This window comes from Colletotrichum siamense (genome assembly GCF_013390195.1).
Source record: "Colletotrichum siamense strain Cg363 chromosome Unknown KSG_Cg363_contig03, whole genome shotgun sequence".
NCBI lineage: Eukaryota > Fungi > Ascomycota > Sordariomycetes > Glomerellales > Glomerellaceae > Colletotrichum > Colletotrichum siamense.
In genome coordinates, this window is record NW_023501016.1 from 1,603,164 (window position 1) to 1,625,392 (window position 22,229).

The following is a 22,229-nucleotide window of genomic DNA, read 5'->3' on the forward strand; positions in this document are numbered from 1 at the left end:
CTGGAGGCAGACCTGGGGATATCGGCCGTCGTTTTGCTGGCGGGGTATTCAAACCTGGGCCTAGACACGAGCGCTTGCAAGTTAGAGAGAGGGGCAGTGACGGCGAACGAAGAATCATGCTCAGTTCGCTGATATGACTGTCAATGGTGCCTGAGCTCACCGAATCCTGGGCATACACGCAGATACTACAGAGCGGGCGTGGGTGGGATCCAATGATCCAATGGCGGTTGTAAAAACGGGACGAACGAGAAGACGGGTGCGGCCATGACGTGAACAACCTGCATGCGTGCTGCCGCCGCATGGACGCTTCGTCTCACCCCAAAGATGGTGGTGAGGTCTCTTGCATGAGGAGAGCCGGTACTCGATTAACTAACCCCTGTCGACATCATCCTTCCAATTCAAGACTTCACGCGGTCGAGTGTATTATGCGGACAGCTTTAGCTGGGCAGCTCCATCGCAATACTTTCGCGATGCCGGCACTTTTTAATTACATACTCCGCAGCATGGCACAGTTGCGTAGATAACGTTCCTCTGACATTTACGACTGGTCAAATCCTGCATCATCTTCTGCCGACAACCGAAAGGAATGATTTGACAACCAAGATGGTTTTCCCCTAGAAGAAAACAGTCTGCGAAGAAGCGAACAATGGAGACCGGAAGATGATGGGGCAAGTACTGCGGGAGCATCATCAAAAGCAGAAGCAATAACAGCAGAGCCACGAAGGGTCACCGAGCAAAGCCACCTGAAGGTCGCAGCTGGCCCTGGCCCTGCCATCCGTGAATTGGGGGAACAAATTAGTGGTGAGGGGAATGCGTGAGGAGGAGACCACACCACACACACCCCTCTGTACGCACTGCAGCGCTACAGGCACCGGACACCCAGGCCCAATTTCAACCATCCAAGTGTATCCGTATCTGTCGAAAGCACTGGCTGGCGATGGCATCGACCTCGGTGGCTAGTACGTATCTGGCCTCCCAGCCCAAGCTGTGCCAGCCCGAGTTGGGCCGTTCCCGCATGACGTGGGGCGCGGCGCAATACTTGGGCCAGCACTAAGGCAAATGGATGGATGGCTGGAGATTGGAGTTGCATATTCAGCACCTTGCCGTCAGGTCGCTGGTACTGGAAGATATTGGAGTCGACCGGGGTGGAGACAACTTTTTTTCTTCTCCCATCTGCTCTTTTCAACCCGCCTTCACGGCGGTTTGGTGACCGCGGTTGGCGAGTCCAAACCCTTGACGTAAAAAATCTCGGAACGATTCTACTGTGTTGGCGGATGAATAGCCGGGGCCAGCCTACCTATCTGATGCGGACGGCTCAACTGAGAGGGAAATGGTGCGATTCATGACCGTTGAGCGCTGGCGGGGGTTGACGTCTTAGCTCCCGCGCAGGTACCTATGCGAGAGTGCTCTTGATTGGAGACGACAAATGGACCTCGCAAGGAAAGAGACGGCGGCAGCCTTTTGAATTTTCATGCGCACCAGAAGAGGAGCGACGGAATTGTTGGGCAGGTCTTGCTGTGGTCAGCATATTGCTTGCAAGTTGCAACGGGCATACAACGAAGAGAAACGCCGACACTGATGCAGGTGGTTTAGCCCGAATCGACCAAGGCCCAAAGCCAGCATTTTGGGTGCAACAGGTTCAATAACAGCCGCAACAGCTCTGCTCTCTCGACCGAGACCTCGAACCAGACTCTTCCGGTTTCAGTCAACCCAACCAAACGTCACAAAATCTCGTTCGGACTGTAGCTCAGCCTCGATTGCGGCCGTTGAACTTCAGAGACGAACCCGAAGACCAAACATGGAGACCGTTGTTGATGATTGCTTCAAGCCGACGGCACGTTGGTGAAAGATTCAGAGTCGAGCGCCACGCCAGCACTACGGCAGGAAGGAAGCCTGTCACGTCTTTGTTGGGCGAGATGCTTTAGAGAATGATCCAAGTAACCAAAGCCGGTGTCTTGCGGATACCTGACGCCGGAGAGAAAAGGCGGTAGTGATGGTGATGGCCTGGGGCCATGATGAAGGTGCCCGGGGACTTACCAGAAGGAGACTGGGCTACCCCATCGCTGCAGCAAGGAAGCCAATCGGCCGTTGAGGCGGATCCTTTGTCGAACCGGAGTCTTTACTAATACTGGCATCCATGGACGGGAAAGCACCCCATCTGAACGGATGAGACCCTGTTTGAACCGCCAACGCACGCACGGAAACGGCCAGAACCTGGCGAAGGAGGCAAGCCTAGGAGCGAGCCAAAAGACTGCAGATACCTCGAGACTGGACGACTACGCCGGTAGCTCCCAGGACTGATTGAACGCCTTACCTTGGTCATCCCATCCTCCCCGACGGAGAACATTGAGATGACGGGTACGTACCGCATCACGCGTCACGCTTCTTTTCTTTCCCTTGCATCTGGAACACGGGTGTCCTTGACATGCCTGCTTGCACTGCATTTTGGACGGAAAATGGCACTCGTCTGGCCAGGTGCCAAATGCAAAGTGGTGGCGCCTTGGGTTAGGGGAGGTCATGTCAAGGAATCGTGGATAACCTTCACCTTTCAATTCCACCTCACCCACCGCCGCCGCCACCACCAATCTCTGACCGGTCTGGTGGAAGAACCGGCATCAGGATCTGCGTTTCCTCCTCCGCCGTGTCCTTGGCTTCAATCTCAATGAACCGACACGGATGCCACAATTCCCGCCAAAAAATACGGATAGCACCAGAATGATCAGCCGAGGCTTGACGATCCCTTACCTAAGCTTGATTGGTTTGTATCGCCTACATTACGTCCTCTCGGAACATTCTCCGGGATTCGGCCCTTGGAAGATGGCAGATGGGGATGCGGATCTCAGTCTCGGAGTCTAAGGAGAGTCTTGGTGCGAATATTCGTACGCGGAAAGAAAAGAAAAAGTCAAGAAAAGGAAGCACGGGTGTCCCTGTGTACTTTTTTGTCTCACTGCTGCGAAATGTCCTACCTAAGAGCGGCGTACCTTACCTACCTAAAGAAGTATTTCTCTGTTTCTCAACCACCTGGCTAGGCCTCCGCCCACTTAGTGCCTGGTCGACAAAGGCAAGGAAGTGGTTGTCTCTACCGCCCGCGCCCTAGTCATTGAGCTAGGCGTTGGTATTCAACGGCCCTATCTTACAACGAGAAGAAGCTTCGACACGACTAATAGGCGCCGGCGCCTCTGTCAATCTCCGTCTCAAGTGCACGTCCTTCACCCGCAATTCTCCATGACCGAGGCCACGGATAGCCACAGCCATCCTCAAGCCCACAATACCACTCACGCTCGCACATAGAGCCTGCAAGTCGTCAAGTCAAAGTCAGCCACAGCCAGGTGGCTGGAGACGTCAGCGTGATGGCGGCAATAGCCATGGAGCGACGGGGACAGCGACGGCGGACTCTTCAAGGGCCTTCGCCAACGGCCGCTGACCCTGGTCCATGTTGTCCACTCGTCTCCTCCTTCCTTCCGTCCCTCGTCTCTACGGATTGCGCTATGTAGGTACTCTCCCCATCTACATGTCTGGGTTCAGGCCCAGATCCTGTTCCAGGGCGACAAGCTCCATTTCCAGCTCCAGCTACAGCCCTAGCTCCATTTCCGTCTCCGTGTCCGTCTCCATTTTCTCATCCCATCTCAGCCCCCCTCTTCCCGTTCGTTTGCTCGCCTTGCCCGCCCGGCCAGCCCGTCAGCCACGGGTTGGTAAGTGGCTACCGCTCGTTAGCTAAACTTCATCTTGGCCGGTGACCAGGCACAGGACGGGCCATCCATGGATAGCGGCTGAAGCATGCCAGGGCAGCCAGGCACATGCTGGTTTTCTTCAGTGCCTTCATCTGCGCCTTCGTCAACCGCCCAGTCACAGTTGTGATCCAGGACCGACACAATGGCACAGCACGTTACGACGCAGAGGGACTTCTCCTTTTCGGGATGCGTTCATACCGAGAACGAGGAGCCCGAGTTCGCTTTGGGTTGCAACCACTCAATCTCCATCGCCATGACAGGCTTTCCTCGCTTTACAGGAGCAACACAGCAGCGCTGCTGCATGTGTCTCTCGCCCAGGTGTGGCACATTGCACTTTGTACTGCGGACTGTTCAGCTCAACTCGACGCAGGCACGAATGCTGACAGGCCCAACCAACTATGCGTCAAGTTGAGCTGCAACTGGCTCCTATCGTCGTGAAGCAAGACAGGCGCGACAGGACGATATCAAGACATCTCGCACCCGCCCGTACCGACGACGCCCGGCCTCGGCCTGGCATGCTCGTCGGCATGTCATCCATATCGGCGCCCACAATTTACATGTCCCGGCCACGCGCCAGGGCGCAACGTGCCGCTTGCCTCTCTCGAGGTTCCGTACCACCATTTCCCTCCCTAAGACACCCCCTCTCTTCCCGGTCTACCTTAATCGTGCATCACTGTCTCGTGGTGCATCGAAATCTCAGAAGACATCCGAGACAAATACACGCATGTCCGCACAGAGCCACCGAACCCTACAGAGCCAGGCACGTCAGTCCAAGACAAGGCATGGGAGGATTGCAAAACGGCAGCGGCGGACGGCGTGGGCGGCGGATCTCTGCGGCTCCAGACCAGGCGAGCCTGCACCCAGCATGCTGCGAATACCTACGGCGTACTCTTCCGTAGGGACTTGACCAATGCCCAGCATCGCTTCCCTTACCTACCTTACCGAGCAGCTAGGTACGGCAGTGTAAGCCTCCTTGCCCTGCAACGTTGGGCAGGGCCTCCGGAGATGGAAACCAATGAGCGGATAGCGCCCATGGATACCGACCTTGCCTGCCTCACCTCGACGAGTGTTGCAGTACGGATACTGGATGTACAGATGTACACACAAGACACACTGGACGCTTCCTTACCTGCGCGCGGCTTCCTTGCCTGCCCAAAGAAAGCTATCCGTACCTATCTGGCCCTATTCGTACCCACCTTGCCTACCCTCGAGCATCCGTCGAAGGTACGTACGCATACGGGCCCCTTGCCTCATGTTCCATTCTATTCTGATCCCATTTCCATCTCTCATCCTACCTTACCTGGCCTCATCCCATCTCCATCTCCATCTGCATTCCAAGAATCGGACGGCGAAAGGCCCTCGACTCCCGCCTCCTGCGTATTCGCAGACCGCAGACCGGCTTGGCGATTAATGACAGTGTTCGGTTCCTTTTCATCCAATGCCACCATCTCAAACCCGTCATCTCATCTCTCTGTTGCGCTCGCAGGTCGATCCCTCCGCTCGCCTCTCCACACATCCCACAACCTTCTTTCGACCCCAATCAGTCATGATTCATTCACGCCCCCCTCTCTGCTTCCCTTTTCCTTTCTTCCCCCCCATGTCCCCCGTGGCCCCTCGTTCCACGCACCCACGTCCGCTCATCTGCTTCTCTCCCCCCCTCCTCCCTGGACCCTGGACGACCACGGCCACGGCCAGGAGTCCCCACCACCCATAATTACCACGAGCAGCAACAAGAGCGACACCCGTGGCAGGCATACTGTGCTGCGGCGGCGGCACACCATCATTTCTGCGTGCCCTCCCTGTTGGCTGGAGCTTGGCCGCCACGCTTGCCATGCTTTGTGCAGCTACGTACCGCTTTCTGGCTGTCTTACCTCGCCTGCTAAGACGCTCTGAGCTCCAGGAACACCTCGATGACAGCTGCCAACCGATTCTGACTTATTCGAGCCTATCGAGTCCGGCACTGTCATCCATCACCAAATTCAAATTGGAAGACAAGATGCCGTGGCTGCCACCTTTGAACAAGACACCTTCGTCGTTTTTCGAGCACAACTTTCCCGTCTCCTTTCGTGTCCAGGAGAGGAAGCCAGGAAGGAGAAGAGGGGGAAAAATCCAAACCCCCACCCAAGCCCCCAATTTAACACACTCTTCGTACCGTGGACTCTCTGCCACGATTCCATCATATCAATTTCGCAGGCCCTCCACTCACTCCGGCGGCTTGTATCGATCCTGGCCCGGCCTCTCTCTCTGGCCTTTTCTAGCGCATGCGTAACTGTATCTACCTTAGCTGCCTTTCACTCAACGGGCAACTCCTCACCGTACAGCGAGCGTGCGGCGATGCAGAGTAGCACCCCTAGGTGTTGGCCTGTCATCCATTCACTCATCATTCATCCATCCTTCAATCCATCCTATCCCATCCCACTGCATCCCATCCCATCCATCCCATTTCACCCCAGGCGCCGTGCAGGAGTACTCTGCAGTGTGCGATGTCCTTTTCCCATCCATCCACCAGCGAGTCTGGCTTTCCCTCTTCCTGGCTCCCGGCTACATGTATACTCACTACGCACTACTCAGACGCAGTACATACACACATACCCATACAGCCATCTGCCATCTGCTACCGGCTCCGACATGCGAGACAACGTGCACCCCTCCCTGCCCACTCCCACCTGAACCATCCCTCCTTCGCCTCCCCAATCAAATTTGGAGCGCTGCACGCTGCACATTGCTGCTGCTGCTGGGAGCTCTCTCGCTCGCTCGCAAGTCGCAACCACTTACTGTACACGCAGGCACAGGTACAGACAGACAGGCACACATACACACGCACGCACATACACCACCACCACCACCACCACCACCACCACCACATCCAAAGGGGGAGACGGGGAGGAAGCTGTCTTTATGATTTCCTTATTTTATTTTTCTGCCCGCTGTTGTCTTTGGCGATTGGCTTCTTGGCCACCACGGCCGCGGTTCCGTCCCGTCCACCTACCTAACCCAACCTAACCTACCTACCTATGTACCGTACCTTACCTACTTTACTTTACTTATTCCATCAAGCCCGTACCTTGCCCGTTGATGATGTACTTCCCTCCCGTTCACTGACTCTTGTCTCCCCCACTGTCTTATTACGTTGTGGCTTCATACGTGCCTGGTTAATCTCACCCAGGGACACTCAGACCTAGCGCTACCATCGCTACCGCCTATCACGACTGCGTTGAACACGCCTCTCTGTCTGTCGCTCCGCGCCTCTCCCTCGTCCTCCCACCAGACAGATATCTGCAGATTGACCATCGTCCATCGGGCTGCAGGCTATTGCGACTACGCCTGCTGCTCTCCATCTAACTACATAGGCACGGGCTGGTCAGCTCGAGCTCCCACTCACACTACCACCCGCTGTCTCTCCGCCCACAGACCGCGGGCTAGTCCTGGTCCTGTCGAGCCGACCAGACCAGGCCACGGTTCACAAACCACACACCCTTACTTACACCTTACACCACTCCTCGCTGTTCTCTGGCTCTCACACACACAGACGCGCGGAGAATTGTCGTCAGGCAGGGGATCGTGATGGCATAGCCCTCTACCCTTGATTAGCAGCCACTCTAAAGACGTGGACCAGGGTGTTCCCTGAGCTACCTGTCCTTCGTCCAGATCAACCCTGAACCACCCTAGCTTCATCTCAATTGCCCCCCTTCCCAGGCCCAGCACGCCTGTCTCCAGTCGCACAAAAACCGACCGGGAGCCACCGATCGACTGCTCCCAAAAAAAAAGTCTACGGGGCCCCTTCTCCAACATCCAGCCCTCGACAAATAACGCTCACTCTTCACTCCGGCCACCGAGAAAAGAGAGACAAATTCAGATCTCGGAGCGGGACAGACTTAATTTGTCTCTTCCCTCTCCCTTTTCTACACCTGCCTTCTCTCTCTCTCTCTCTCTCACGCTCTCTTTCTCTCTCATCAACCAATCCATCCAACTTCCCACCATCGACGACTGAACTGACTGACACTTGGCCGCCGGTCCCAAGTATATTCACCTACCACCGCCTCCGCATCCCGTGCCTGAGGTTCCGCCGTGGTACACCCTGCAGCCGCCCGCAACACCCATCTTTCTCGACGAACCACCATCACCACCGCATGGTAGCTTCATTGGAGCCCGAAGCATTGTTGTGCGAGTATCACTCTGCAGCATCGTCGTCGTCGTCGTCTCACCGCAGTAGCTAGCAGCTGCATCCCTCCATCGCTCGCCTGTCGTTCTCTGGACCCGTCGATTCGGCATCCTCTCCGTGGCCTAGCCTTCTCGCGCGCCTCGCACACACGGGTCTCATCAGCACCCTTTTCAAGCCCTCTTGAGCTTGCCACCTTTGATTCTGAGAATCACGAACCGACCTTGGGGCTGTCGATCTTACTTGGAAAGGCAGAGACTTCTTTCTTGGAAACCCTATCCGCAGACAGATCGCTTCTCCAAAGCCACCGGCCATCTGTGCATCTTCGTTGCCGAGTTGAACCGAACACAACGGGGCCAACCACACCGAACGCCAAAGCGCATAACAGCAGCAGCTACACTGTCTTCCGACGCATTGAAGGGCAAGCAGTAGCATCTGGACTAATCAGCAATTCTCGCGGATTACCTGTTTGGAGATATCGACTTCACGGGAGGCAAAAGATTGGAAACGTTGGGCAAGAGAACCGGTCTTGTCTTGAAAGAGTCTGGGGAAACGGGCCGTCGTCTGGAATAAGACGCGGAGAGCCTCTCGACCTGGACGCTCGCTCAAGCCGGCATCACAACATCCATGCAAGCCACCAGCAGCGATTGCGATACGTCGTCTAACTCGCTCGGCCAGCGCCGAGGCATATCCGATCTGGCGCGATTCGCCCTCGACCTGACTTGGGCAACTCCTCCAAGAGCAGAGTTCGAAACTCCTGCTCAACCCAGAGACTACCCTTCTCCGCCCATGTCAGGGTCTCCTCCACTCCCGCCCAAAGCAAACCAAGAGGTTGGTGACCGAGGGCAACAACCGCATGGCAGCTATCCGTCCATCAACCCGCAAGATGCCTACAGGGGAGGGCCGCCACCACCACCGACTACACAGCAGGGCGACATCCGAGGACATCCCCCGCCGCAGACTCTCCCGCCGCCTCCAGCACGACCTTATCATATCGAGCAGCCAGACAGAATGGCCTACTCCTACCCCCGCCCTGACGACCACTTGCGAAATCCGCCATCCGGATACGCCCACATGGCAAGCCAGGCATTGCAACAACGGCCGCCGCCGTATATGCAAATGCCCGGCCCTCCGCCGCCTCCGTCCCAACACCAACACTACCCGGCACCGATGCCGCAGCAGCCTCCCCAGGAGAATGCTCCCTACACGTCTCCCAAGACGCAACGAAAGACAAAGGGCCATGTGGCATCAGCCTGCGTGCCATGTAAGAGAGCCCATCTTCGGTAAGGCGATCTTATTTCTCCCCTCCGCACAACGGCGCTGAAACGGGCCGGCATTGTCTTGATACGGTGACGCTAACATTTCTTAGATGTGACGGTATGTACGGCCCGCGGGCACTAATTTTTCCTTCGTTCTCGTTTTGCTATTTTCGCATCTTCATTCTCTTCTTGTTTTGGGATAGATATGCGATACCAATGGGAACCGCTGCAAGGGCACGGCACCGCGACCCGCGTGTGTGGGTGCGTGCATGCGGCTGGGAGGGGACTCACACTCTTCTTGGTTCCTCCGGGGGAAGGATAATTGACATCATTACCGGTCGTTGAGATTGCAGGTGTCATTTTAGACGCGGCATTAACCTAGCAGCCGGCCGGAGCGTGCGACACTCGACGCGCAGCAGGGATCAACCCCCGGACCTGAGACTGATCCTGAGGGGAAGACGATCCCGTTCGGGCGGATCATTCGCAGAAACTCGGACGGAAGTTGAGATGGTGGTTGCATGGCAATGGGATGGCGCCGCCGTCAACGTGAAGGTTGTCTGGTCTGGTCTGGTCCACGGCGTGTCCGTGGTTTTGGGTTTCTAGGACGAACGAGGAACGTTTGTCGTCGGCGTCATACCTACCAGCATCAGCGCCTTGACGGGTTATCTTCAGCTCCCATCCCAAGCAAGCAGCACCGTCAGCAGCGAACAGCCACGGAATCTGGCAACCGACTGACTGGCCACGGTGGCTAGGCTTTTGGTTCCTGATGCGCCGCCCGGCCGGCAGTTCGGCCCGGCCAGCTGGGAGACTGGCGGGTCACAAACCGGGCCCCCCGGGAGCGACCCTCGAGCCCTCGAATCTTGATTACGGTTGGGATCTGGGTGAATTCGCCAATCGCAAGGCGGCAGGTTTTTGGTGTGGTTGCTATCGAACGCTATCGCGTGCGCCATGTCTGAAACAGAAGCGGAGGAGATTCCCCTTGAGCAGGAGTTCTTTTGGGTGGATTCCGCCAGCCGATCGCTGCTGTGTCTGCTGTGGTTCGCGGGATGATCCAAGTGGGTTGAGCTAGCGTGTCATTGACGTGTCGGATGCGACGCAGCAGGCGGATGGGGACAACGTCGTCCGCGCAAACGTCTAAGCCACGCGGGTTTACAGGCACGAGCAAGCGCTTCGCGTCTGGGACAGTTTGGAAGACGTCATGCACGTCTTTCTGTCTTGCACTTGCAGCGATCATTCTTCATGGAGCGGTCGTCTTGCTTTTGAGTACTTACTCAGTTCAGTTTGCTGACTTGCGTGTTCGCGACAATTAGCTCAACGACCCTGCTCACGATGCACGAGCAACGGCAAGGAAGACGCCTGCGTCGACGTGCAACACAAGAAGCGTGGCCGCCCACGCTTGAGGGATGACCGAGAGGGCCGGTACGGGCCCTCGACATATCCGCATCCGCAGGATGCAGCTGCAGCAAGGAGGCCGTTGAGTCTGTACTCTTCTGGCGGTCCCATCTCAGGGTACGATGACCCCATCCGACGTAGTCAGTCCTATCGCGTTCTAAAGTCTCAACCAAGCGAACCCCTTGCGCCTCGATACCTCGAACGGGCCTCGCCGGCTGATGCGAACCTCTACGCACCTCCCCTGTCCGCAGCGCCGGGTGCGCCTGAGCCGGTCGTGTATTTGACAATGGAATTGGATATTGCACGAGTTTCGCAGACATTTTCGGATGCTGTCGGTATCGTCAGCGTTCGAGGTCGAAAACTCTTCGACATCGTCGTGCCCTCGGATCGAGAAAAGGTCCAGAGCCACCAACGGCAGATGCAGGACGAGCGGGCTAGGAAAGATCCGGTGTACCTGCCACCCATTTTTGGCCAGCACGAGCAGGAGCGCGTCTTCGAGTCGTTGCGGTTTGAGGCGGATGAGCTGTCGCGCTTCCAACTGGATCGTCAAGACTTCTTCGTCTTCGCATCGAGCGATGGCCAGCCCCGGTCGTTCTCGGTCCGCATGGGACTTGCGAAGCGGGAGTCGATATACTTTATCGTGCTCCTACTGAACGCTGCACCTAGATATCCGTATCCCTCACCATCACCTCACGCTAGAGACATTCCGTACTCGTACCAGCAACAGGCTCCGCCACCCCCACAGTCACAGACGTATGCCCAACATACGCCGATATCTGCGACGTTTGAGCCTTCTCGGCCTCGGTTTGGCGAGAGCACACTTGCGCCCCGGCCGTCTCCGGGACAGCCTCAGCACATGGCATCTGGACTGAGTCCGGGCGTCAGCCCTGGCATGCCATCATACGCGGCCTCACCTAGCCGTCCCGACTACGCTGTCGGGCCGTCATCCTACCAGATTCCCCGCAGTGAGTTACCGCCGACAACTCGGCCGCCGCAGTCCTCGTTCCAGCTCCCTCCGATCCGCGCTGGCCCGCATCAGCCTCCTCAACCGGAATCATCGTGGCAAAGAGACGAGCGGTCCTCCGGTCGTGTCGACATCGGCGGCTTGCTTGAACAACCGGACCCGCAGCAGCGCCGTCCGCAATGATTGATGACTTCTTCCTCCGCCCTAGCGGTTCGTTGTCGATAATGATTCGCTTCTTTCCGGCCCGGTGCCTCCCCTCCGTCGCAGTGTCGATCGAGTCTCTTCCGGGTCGAGTTCCCTCTTCGTTGGTCCCTCTTGGCCACCTTTAAAACCATACGGGATGGGCGTCGTGCGTCCGTCTCTTGTATTTGTACCAAGCTTCGCTTCCTTCACCTTTCAAGACCATCGTTCCATTTTCCCCGGCGGTCACAAGCCGTCAAATGAGATACCACCTGTACAACCACTTTTTTCAGCCCGGCCGTCGTCATACATAACTGTCTGTTCTCTTGTTGTCTTTTTTCCCAAATGTCCTTTGCGGAGGACAGTGTGGCATCATCCGTCGGTGGCGTTCGTTCTTGTTTTCAACCTCTCTGGGGGCTGTTTGGTTATCTGCATGAAAGATGTTGAAAGAGTTGTAGGAATATTCCGGCTGCTGTCCTGTTTTCCGGCAGTGGGTGATAAATGGTAGTGAATGATTTAGGGCGGTCATCATGCGTTGCTGTCTTGTTTCTCATGGGTTCTAGCCCCTTGTCGTTTGCCTTGTTGAAAACAGAGGAGATCACCCGGTGCGTTTTGCCGGCTGTCTTGCATGTTGCTCTCGTGTCCGATGTTTCGTGTTTGTTCCCGATCGAGGTCTTCCATGTTCCTTGCTGTCCAAGAGAAGCCCCCCTGTTCGGCCCTAGTCTTAGTCGTCCACATCGTTAGAGTGCTAGAACCTCATGGAGGGGTGGTCGAAGGCGAAAGGGAATCCGACCTAGGCGGTCGAACCACTTCCTGTTCATGTCCCTGGTTTCGGCCCGCGTGGTCGATACTGCTTGGTGTCGCTGCAAATTGGCTGGCAATGGCTGAAGAGAAAATTCCTTGGGGGCGGCCCGTGTCGATGTTGATGATGCGGCCTGAGAGGCAAACAAGTCCGTCCAGTGGATGAACGATGCGTGGACGGGAGGCGTCATCATCATCTAAGCCCCGGAATGTGGCCACACTTGAGGCGACAGCTGAAATTCTCCTTGTCCGACAACCACAAACCTTCGTCCTTCCGGTTCGATTCTCGAAGGAGGGGTCTAATGCGGCCAGACCGTGGGCGGGCGAGAGGAGGGGTGGGACAGCGAGCGCTTTTTGAAGTTGGCCTTAATAATTGCGCAGTGTTCAGGGTCCGGGAAATGCGGAGCCCTGGGGACCGGAAGTGGGGGGTCAATGCGGCGAGACATCTACCGTCAAGGCCCGGTTGATGATCCCGAGGGCTTCGGACGGTGTCCACAGCTTGTTGCTGTACGTGGATGTTCCATGGTCCCGGGTGGAGGTTGATGTCCTTCTCGCCGTCGAAGTATGTGACCGTAATGTAGCATACTACCTCGAAAGGGTAGCCTCCATACGCACAGCACTGGGCTGGGCTAGGCCAGGACGGAGGAGTAATGCAGGCGAGGGTGGGAACAACGCTGCGTAGAGACGGAAAAAGTGAAGGGAAAAGTGAAAGTGAGGGAGAGGAATGAACGTAATAGAGCCAAGGGGGGTGGAGGTACATAAGAGGGAGAAGCAGAGGAGAGAGACGAAAGGAGAAAGATTCTCCTGCGAGCAGGCCCGTAGATAATTTAACACCTGGTTCATAGGAGAGAGGGAAAAGGCTTTGGCCACTCACACGTAGTCCGCTGTCAAGTCTGTCAAAGCCCTTCATCCATCCAGTAGGCGCCCAGCCGGGCGGCCGGCGGATGCGGATGCGTGCGTCTAATGTACTCCATCGACGTGCGTGCCAGCCCAATGCAAGTGGTGCATGGCATGGCCAGCCCTCCTCCTCTGGCGTGGGTGGTGTGTGGTCATTTCGCGTGGCCCCTTGGACGAGCCCTTAGTGTAGAGTTGCATCCGCATTGGATGGTATAACCCGGGTCTGGTATTGGACTCATTCGAAGCGGGCTCACGCCTTGATATCCGCTCGCGTTTGCCGACGAACCATTTTACGCAAGATCCATGATCTTAATAGAAGGAAACGAGAGGAGAGGCAGACGGGGCGATCTGGGAGCGAGAGACGGTTGAGCGACGACGGCTGTCTGGCTAGCTGCTCGGGAATGTCCCTTCGGAGATCCGTGGATGTTTCCTGTGAAGTTCGGGATGTGTTGGCCATGCCATTGGTTCAATATGTTGCCTGGCGGATTTCGTGTTTCCCATGTTCTTTCTGTGTTCCATCCGTCGTGGCTGATTCTTGAAGTTCCGCATCTGTGTATGGGCCAGAACGGTAGTATATTATGGCGCAAGCTGATGGGCACATTCTCCGTTTCTTTGGGCGAGAAGAGCGTCGTCCGCAGATCGTTCCTCTGCTCGGGTAGCCGTGAAGTGGGAGCCATGCCCAACAAAGCAAGAAGCCGTGAAATGAAGCGGGACTGCGAGATGAGATGAGATTGAATGTGAGAAAGATGCGATGTTCAGGGGGACAGTGTGCGGGAGGTAGGGGGGAGCAACGTCGTCTTCTTGGGGAGTTGGGGGACCGTTAGTATTCGTAGGTAGGTAGGTCAAGCCGTTTCTCACCTCGGTCTCCTCTGTTTACTACCCCAGAGCCAACCGAGAGCAAGGAGCGGAAAACGAACGAGGAAACGAAACGAAACAAAACGGATTTTAGCGGCGGGCGTGGGGCATTCCAGGGGAACCAGCCAGGGGGATGGGATGAAGACTGCAGGGGATGAGCCCTTTACGGTGGTGAAAAATCTCCGAGACGGAGCCGGACAGCCAGTTTGTGGCCCGAAGAGTTTTCGTTCGGTCATTGTGCATGCAGGGCGGGCGCTTGTCATTTCTGAATGCGGTAGTGCCCCCTTGAAGTTGCAAAGATGAGGAATCAGGGAGCTGTAATTGAGGCCTGCAAACCACGGTTGTCTGTCTCATGACTGACGTCGATGGGCAGAGAACAGAAGACTGCAGTGCCTTGGAATGAGGAGGATAGGGGGAGGTCGGAAAGACGAGACACCGTAATGTTCGCATTCGTCCGAGCAACGGAGACAGAATGCCAGAGTTGAAACGCTGACAGACACATTGGGAAAGCTGGTGGATGCGAGACGCTGGAAATGGCAAGAGGCGACAGGGGTCTGTAATTGTCTATTTGCTATTCGGGCATGGGCCGACGGCAAACACGAAGTCTTGTCTTGATTGAGCGAGCATGAATGCGAAGCGAAAGAAGAAAATAAACGAAGCCGAAGAGGAGGGGAAAAAGATTGAGAAAGAAAGAAATCAAAGAACAAAAAAATGGCTAGAAGAATGACCTGAAACAAAAGAGGCGCGGCCGAGAGATCTTCATGATGTTGGCTATTTCTGGGCTTCTGCCGTTTTGGTGTGTTCAACTCCAGCGCGCTAAGCTGCCCAGATGCCCTGAGGGGGAGGCGATGCTTGCTGAACTGGGCACCGTGGCACGTTATTCAGTTGGGGGTCGCACCTCCAACAGGAAAGGCGTCGAGCGTTAAGGTTGTTTCGAAACGGACCTCGCATGGCGAACACGTCCTGTGGCCGCCTGTTTGCCGGGGAAGGGAAATGAGGGAGGGGCGCCGGACGGTGGCGGTGCCGACCGCTGGACGTCGACCACACACGTGGGTTTGCTGGCCTGCTGCAGCGAGCGACGTGCGCTATACGCCTGCCCAAACGGCTTCATGTCGTCTTGCTCAGCGCCTGGCGAGTTGAACGAGATGAGGGAGGGTCTCTCTGGATGCTGCGTCGCTGGTGAGTCTTGTTGGGGAGTAGTGTGTGGCTTGCTGCGGACGGTGAAGCCCCCACCAGGAAGGCCAGGCCGCCAGACACGCGAGGGTGACGGCCCTGTTGGGGGCCAAGGTTGCCGTTAGACCACCTGTTAGTCGAGTCTGATAAGAGAGGGGCGATGTTGCGCTGCCGGTGGACGTTGGACGGTAGGTCGTCCTGCTACTGCAAGCATGGCATCATGAGATGGGGTGGGTGGGTGGACGGGAACTGAAATTTGCTTCTCAATCTCAACCCTTTTGCTGCTCTGGGCTCGAGCTTGACTGGTAGGGCCGTCTGCTCGACGTGCCGTTGCCGCCACTGTCAGTCGTTTGAGCCGCGGATGTCGGTGCTGCCTCGGGCGTAGGGTTGCTGCCACGAATAGGCAGTCTTCTCTGCCTCTTGCTGTCTTGGCCCTCGACAACGACTTCTTCAGGTTTGGGGTCTCGGTGTGCGACGGGGGTAGTAGGTCTAGCCCTCTTAGCCTCTTCATGCTGCTCGTCTAGCTCGAGAAACATCTTGTCTGGCGATGGAGGCAAGCTACCACTGACGACTTGGTCAATGCCCCGTTTCTTTCTTGGTCGAGGAGACGATGGGCTTGCTCGAGGTGGAAGGCGCATGTCTATCAAGCTGTCGGCAAGAAAAGTGCGAGCAACACGGCGGCCATCTGGGTCCTGGAGGAGAGATTCCGGCGTGGGCAGTCTTGAGCTCCGTCCGCTGCGTCCGCTAAGGCGGCTGTCAGACGTGACACCCAGCGGTGGACCCGATTGCATCAGGGACTCACCTTGTACTCGGCGGGTGGACGCGAGACGAGGTCGCCCCGGCCTCTGCTGTGGCTTCTGATTTGCCGTCTTCGCACATTGTCAGGAACGATTTGGTGGGGGTATCTTAGTTGACGACTGGTGATCAGAGTTGTAGCAATTTCGGTAGTGCAGGTTGCAAGTCGTGGTGTTGCAACGCGGGCGTCCCGTCACCTTTGAACAAGAGGGCCGTCCATGGCAGATCAGATGGGCGGCAGCCCAGATTCAGAAGAAGCCTCGGGAGGCCAGAGGCCGTGCTGCTGGCGTAGAGCCCCGTTCGCGAATTTCATGCGAAATGCGGATTACCGAGATGTCTCGCAAGGAGCTGCATCATAAGGCAAAGAGCATCTGGCTGTGTGAGGCGTAGTTCTGTGGCTGCAGCATTGTGAGGTGCACTTTGCGCCTGTCGAATGAATCGCGGAGGGGAGGCAGAGTCATGGATACGAGATGTCTTGGAAAAGCCTGACGTCGTCAAAGGTTCCAATGATGTGTCGGTCAAACGGTGGCTTGGAATGACCAAGGATAGAAGACTTGTAGGTATTCGTACGAACGAGCGCTGCATATGTCACGGCGAGGAAGACGTACAAAGTACGGATACGTACGGACGTCAAGCTGGGACGAAAGTAGCCCGGTTCGTTCTTGCCTGCATTGGCAGCATGGCCCCTGCAGTAGCAGGCAGGTTGAGGGAGCAAACCTTAAGTGGTTTTGCTGATTAAGGAAGTACTCACGTGATGACGCATCTGAAGACGCGACGTAGGCCCCACCCGGCCACGCTTTCAGGAGCCGTGGCCGAGGAAGGCAAGACACGACTGCACCGACCTACGACAGACAGGTGGACATGTAATTGCACTTGTGCAAGGCAAGGAAACACAGTCAGGAGATTGCCCATCTACCAATCGTGGGAATTCCGTCCTCGCCTCACTTCCATCGCTGCGAATACTGGACGCCACCGCGAATACCACCAGAATACCACACCACACCTCCCCGTCTCAGTTCAATGCCCGCACCTACCAGACCCAACCTCCCGCGCTAGATCGAGAGGAAATCTCCGACGTGATGGATACCGATTCCCCTGTCGGCACGAAACGAAAGGCGGAGGAAGATCCCGATGAGTCTCGTGCGCCCCGCCGCATTCGCGTGAGCTGCACTTTTGCGCCTCGTTTGATGTGTCATTTTCTAAACCCCGCTGCTAGGCCCTTGACCCCAACGTCGTCAACAAAATCGCTGCTGGAGAAATCATCGTCGCTCCCGTCAATGCCCTGAAGGAGCTGATTGAGAACGCCGTCGATGCAGGCGCCACCTCAGTAGAGGTCCTTGTCAAGGAGGGCGGCCTCAAACTTCTGCAAATCACCGACAACGGCTGTGGTATCCAAGTAAGCTCAGCTCCGCATCTTTGACCCTCAAGCTTGCTCTGACCTCTGTCCAGAAAGGTGACCTGGAGATTCTCTGCGAGCGTCACACCACTTCCAAAATTACCTCATTCGAGGACCTCACCTCCATCGCCACATATGGCTTCCGAGGCGAGGCACTAGCAAGTATTAGCCATATCGCACACCTCTCCGTCACCACCAAGACCAGTGATTCCAACTGCGCATGGCGTGCTCATTACCTCGATGGCAAGCTGGCGCCCGCAAAACCCGGTCAGCCCGCCGAACCAAAGCCAACCGCCGGTCGCCAGGGCACCCAGATCAGTGTCGAAGACCTGTTCTTCAACGTCCCGACCCGTAGAAGAGCTTTCAGATCGCCCGCCGAAGAGTACAACAAAATCATTGACGTCGTGGGCCGCTACGCCATCCACTGTAAGGGAGTGGGCTTCTCCTGCAAGAAGCATGGTGAGTCGGGCACAAGCATCTCCATACAAGCACTTGCCACCGAGGTCGATCGCATTCGCCAGATCTATGGATCAAGCGTTGCCAACGAGTTGATGGAGTTTGACACCTCTGAAGACCGTTGGGGTTTCAGAGCGAACGGCTGGGCAACCAATGCCAACTATCACATCAAGAAGACTACTCTACTCCTCTTCATCAATCACCGGTCCGTGGACTCTAGCAACATCAAGAAGGCCCTTGAGCAGTTATACGCCACATTTCTGCCAAAGGGAGGCCGCCCCTTTATCTACCTCAGCCTGGAGATTGACCCTTCCCGCGTCGATGTCAATGTGCATCCCACCAAAAGGGAAGTGCACTTCCTCAACGAGGATGACATCATCCAGTCCATCTGTGAACACATCCGGTCGAAACTCGCCGAGGTGGACACAAGCCGCACCTTCATGACACAGAGCCTGCTGCCAGGTAGCCAGCTGATGCACATATCGAATCAGGAGGAAACTGAAGGCAGCCCAAGTACCCCGGACAAGCAAACGCCAGGCTCCAAACGGCCACGGAGGAACTCCAACAACCTCGTCCGTACTGATACAAGCTTGCGCAAAATTACCAGCATGCTCCCTGCTGCGGCAGTTGCTGCAACACCATCCAAAGCGCCATCCTCCGCCGGTGAGAATGCATTGTCCGCCTCAGAAAACATTCAGTATGAAATTGTGAATAAGCCTTTCGCTCAGATGAAGCTTACTAGCGTCAAAGAGCTTCGTGCTGAGGTCAGAGAAGACATGCACAATGACCTCACCGAAATTTTTGCCAACCACACTTTCGTCGGTGTCGTCGACGAGCGTCGGCGCTTAGCAGCTATCCAGGGCGGCGTGAAGCTGTACTTGATTGACTATGGCCGCGCCTGTTTCGAGTACTGCTATCAAGTCGGCCTCACCGACTTTGGCAACTTCGGCACAATTCGCTTCACTCCCCCGCTTGACCTACGAGAGGTCCTTCGTATTGGAGCCGAGATGGAGAAGAACAACATCGAGTCAGAGGAAGAAGACTTTGACGTGGATGTGGTCGTCGAAAAGGTCGCCGCACAGCTTATTGAGCGGCGTGAGATGATTGGCGAATACTTTTCCCTCGAAGTCAGCCCTGCGGGAGAGCTACTCAGCATTCCCCTTTTGATCAAGGGTTACACTCCGCCCATGGTCAAGCTGCCCCGCTTCCTGCTCCGCCTTGGGCCATGCGTCAACTGGAATGATGAGAAGCCGTGCTTTGAGCTCTTTTTGAAAGAGCTTGCGACCTTTTACGTGCCCGAGCAGCTGCCGCCAACCATCGGAGGCGCCGAGGACAACGAGGAGACGGCGAACATGGACGAGGAGATCGCAATGCGGCGGAGAAACGTGCGTTGGGCCGTCGAGCATATCTTCTTTCCAGCCTTCAAGGCGCGGTTAGTTGCGACAACATCGATGATGAAGGCGGCTGTGCTGGAGGTTGCTGATCTAAAGGGGTTGTATCGCGTATTTGAGCGATGTTGATGAGCATTTGGGATGAGCTTGACATGATGAGTGTAACTACTGGTACCTACTAACGAATATAACCTGGAGCTTGAGGGCTGTTAATTATCATGCTTTCTGAAGCTCCCCAGCCACACATGACACCGCCTTCCACTTCTACGCGTTGAAGCTGTCAAGTTTCTCGTGATTGGAATCCCACTATTACCCTCAACTGACTTCTGCGTTGACTGTGTCCTTTGGATTGTGCACACGTGCAGGTCCCCACCGTCCGAGACCTGGCATGCGTTTCCGTCGCAACAGAGAGCCGTAATAACGACCATGCAGAGTTACACCACGGCGGTCGCCAACTTCGTAGCTGAGCGAGACCGCTCTCGACGAATCTTCATCAACCCAACTCAGCCGCGTTATTTCCTGTCCCTCTCGCGTTCACAGCCGAGGCCTCATGCCGCGCGCCTTCCCCGCTCACACCACTGAAGTGCGACACTGGGGTGTACTGTGGGACAGGAGACATCGAGACGGGCCGCTGCTGGGCGTTTTGTTGGTTCCAGCCCTTGGCTTGGCCATCGGGACTTGTAGGTTGCTGGGCCGGAGATGCGGCGTATGGCTGGATCGGAGGCTGGCTGGTTTCGGGCGCGTTCGTTGGAGCAGGTGGCTCGTTGGTGCGGGCTCCCCTTCTTCGACGCACAATGAGCCAGACGATGATGCATGCTGCGAGTGCGATTACGGCAACGCCGCCTACGACTCCGCCGACGATGGCACCGGTGTTGCTGTGAGACTGGTCTGAGGTCGAGGATGATGCGTCCGAAGTAGTTGAGGCAAGGGCTGAGGATGGCGAAGAGTCGGATGCAGGAGATATCAGTGGAAATGAGGGTGTCGAAATAAATGCCGTCCCAGTACGGGTCGTTATAACACCCGTCACAGCACGGGTGGTACCTTGCGTCGATGAAGTGGTCGAAGAGGTGGTCGACGAGGTGGACGAGACCACATCCGCCATAACGAACGTAGTCCTCGACGTGCCGACCGCCCAGTCGTCATTGTAGCAACCTTTCAATGTCGCGTATGTGGGGGACACCCATTTACTGTAAGTTACACATCGTGGCGAATAACCACTATAGGTCACCGTGCTAAAAGAAAATTTCCCTGCCGCATTAGCATCTGGCCATTCGCAACTATCGCACGCCATATCCAAATTAGAGAAGGGCGCAGGAGACTTGGAGATACGTACCAACACCGAGTTGCGATTCCTATCGAAGAGCCAGACTGACATTGAGTCGCCGTGCCATCGTAGCATGCGGTTACTGGGTTGGTTGAGGACCCGCATCCGAACCACGAACCGGAGGTCTGGCAGGGAGCCGACGATGGGCATATGTAAGGGCTCGCGACTGTGTGTCATGGTTAGCAGCCGATGTGCAGAATCTACTTTGGATTGGTATGCTCTGACTTGAGGAGAGATCACGCACGACACCGCAAGTCAATGAAAGGTCTCTAGGAGCTAATGCGGCGTTTCTGAACCGCACTCGTGGTGCAGGTGTTGGGACTGGAGAGATGCCGTCGCCGGGGGGGTTGCCATGTGTAGTGGTGTGGTAACCACCGAACTCGTCCATGCTGACGCAAGTGAGGTGGAGTTTCGAGGCGTTAGATAGCCCCTTAACGCGACGTAGTTCTGCGCAGTGGCTAGAGTGGAACGAGACAGTGATGCAGACAGACCTGGGTTAATGGGCCAGCAAAGATTGAGGGAAATCCAACTATCTAAATAGCTTCTCTCACCGCCAAGTTGAGTGCGGCTGATATTTTGTCTCGGAAGTAGATCCCTCCATTTCATGTTTGCATTTCTTCAGGGTTTCGAACAACATCGCATTCATACGTGGCTTAGGCTCGGCGGGCATCCTCCAGACCGAGCGGCTCAGCACTCAACCCAAAGGCAGCTCCAGTGCTATGCCCCAGCAACGTGTAATGCCCAGATCAAGAAGATAAGACAAACTCACCTAGGACCCAGGCAGACAGGCATCCGAGGGAGATACAAACGGCCACTCAGAGCCACTCGAATTTTATGGCGCGGAATCAAGCCGCAAGTCGTGCATGCGGCAAGCGGCCGCCAATAAAATAAGCCTTGAAGCCCATTTCTCGAGAGCAATGATTGGGTCGAAGCCATGGTAAAACCAGCTGAGCCGCAAAACCTTCCCTGAATGCCTTCGAGACTCCTCGCAAGGCTGAGTCGAGTGGGCAACATTCCGGTCGCGTGAGCTGTCTCGGTTGCCTTACGCCACCTCGCCCGTTGTAAACGTTGACTAGTTACAAGTTATTTCCCCTTGCGGAAGCCGCATCTGGTATCTAAAGGCGAGAAAATTGGCTGCTACTGAGAGGAAGGACAGTTGGGAGACTTGACACCAGCTTATGTTGCTAAAGATTTCGAAACATCACTCTGTGGAAGCCTTGGGCCACATGCATAGCACACTGCATGGCTTTTGCTTGTGTGCGGAATGGCTGTGTCTAAGTTAGTTTTGTTATGTCATGGTACTCAGGTGTTGAAGTTGACCAAGCGACTCGAAGCTCTAGGCTTCGCGTTAATCTTGCAGGAGCAAGATAGGTGAGAGATATACCGGCGCAGCAAAGACTTCTGGGGTCAAGTGTTTAGGCCAACTTATCAAGACTGATATCTTCTTCTCAAAAAC

General features: G+C 56.0%; 4 protein-coding genes across 4 annotated transcripts; 2 read left to right on the forward strand and 2 right to left on the reverse strand.

Moving 5' to 3' along the window:
- Positions 1–8,517: 8,517 nt before the first annotated feature.
- Positions 8,518–11,688, forward strand: CGCS363_v004432 (uncharacterized protein; the record flags this gene model as incomplete). Its single annotated transcript, XM_036636281.1, has 2 exons — positions 8,518–9,154; positions 10,460–11,688. 2 exons carry the CDS (start codon positions 8,518–8,520, stop codon positions 11,686–11,688), a joined length of 1,866 nt encoding a protein of 621 aa, XP_036498015.1.
- Positions 11,689–15,680: 3,992 nt separating this feature from the next.
- On the reverse strand, positions 15,681–16,290 carry CGCS363_v004433 (uncharacterized protein; the record flags this gene model as incomplete). Its single annotated transcript, XM_036636282.1, has 2 exons — positions 15,681–16,155; positions 16,214–16,290. The coding sequence occupies 2 exons, from the start codon at positions 16,288–16,290 to the stop codon at positions 15,681–15,683; spliced, it is 552 nt and encodes a 183-aa protein (XP_036498014.1).
- A 995-nt stretch (positions 16,291–17,285) lies between these two features.
- Positions 17,286–19,578, forward strand: Mlh1 (DNA mismatch repair protein Mlh1; the record flags this gene model as incomplete). Its single annotated transcript, XM_036636283.1, has 3 exons — positions 17,286–17,366; positions 17,423–17,602; positions 17,656–19,578. 3 exons carry the CDS (start codon positions 17,286–17,288, stop codon positions 19,576–19,578), a joined length of 2,184 nt encoding a protein of 727 aa, XP_036498013.1.
- A 364-nt stretch (positions 19,579–19,942) lies between these two features.
- On the reverse strand, positions 19,943–20,551 carry CGCS363_v004435 (uncharacterized protein; the record flags this gene model as incomplete). Its single annotated transcript, XM_036636284.1, has 1 exon — positions 19,943–20,551. The coding sequence occupies one exon, from the start codon at positions 20,549–20,551 to the stop codon at positions 19,943–19,945; it is 609 nt and encodes a 202-aa protein (XP_036498012.1).
- Between the last annotated feature and the right edge of the window lie 1,678 nt (positions 20,552–22,229).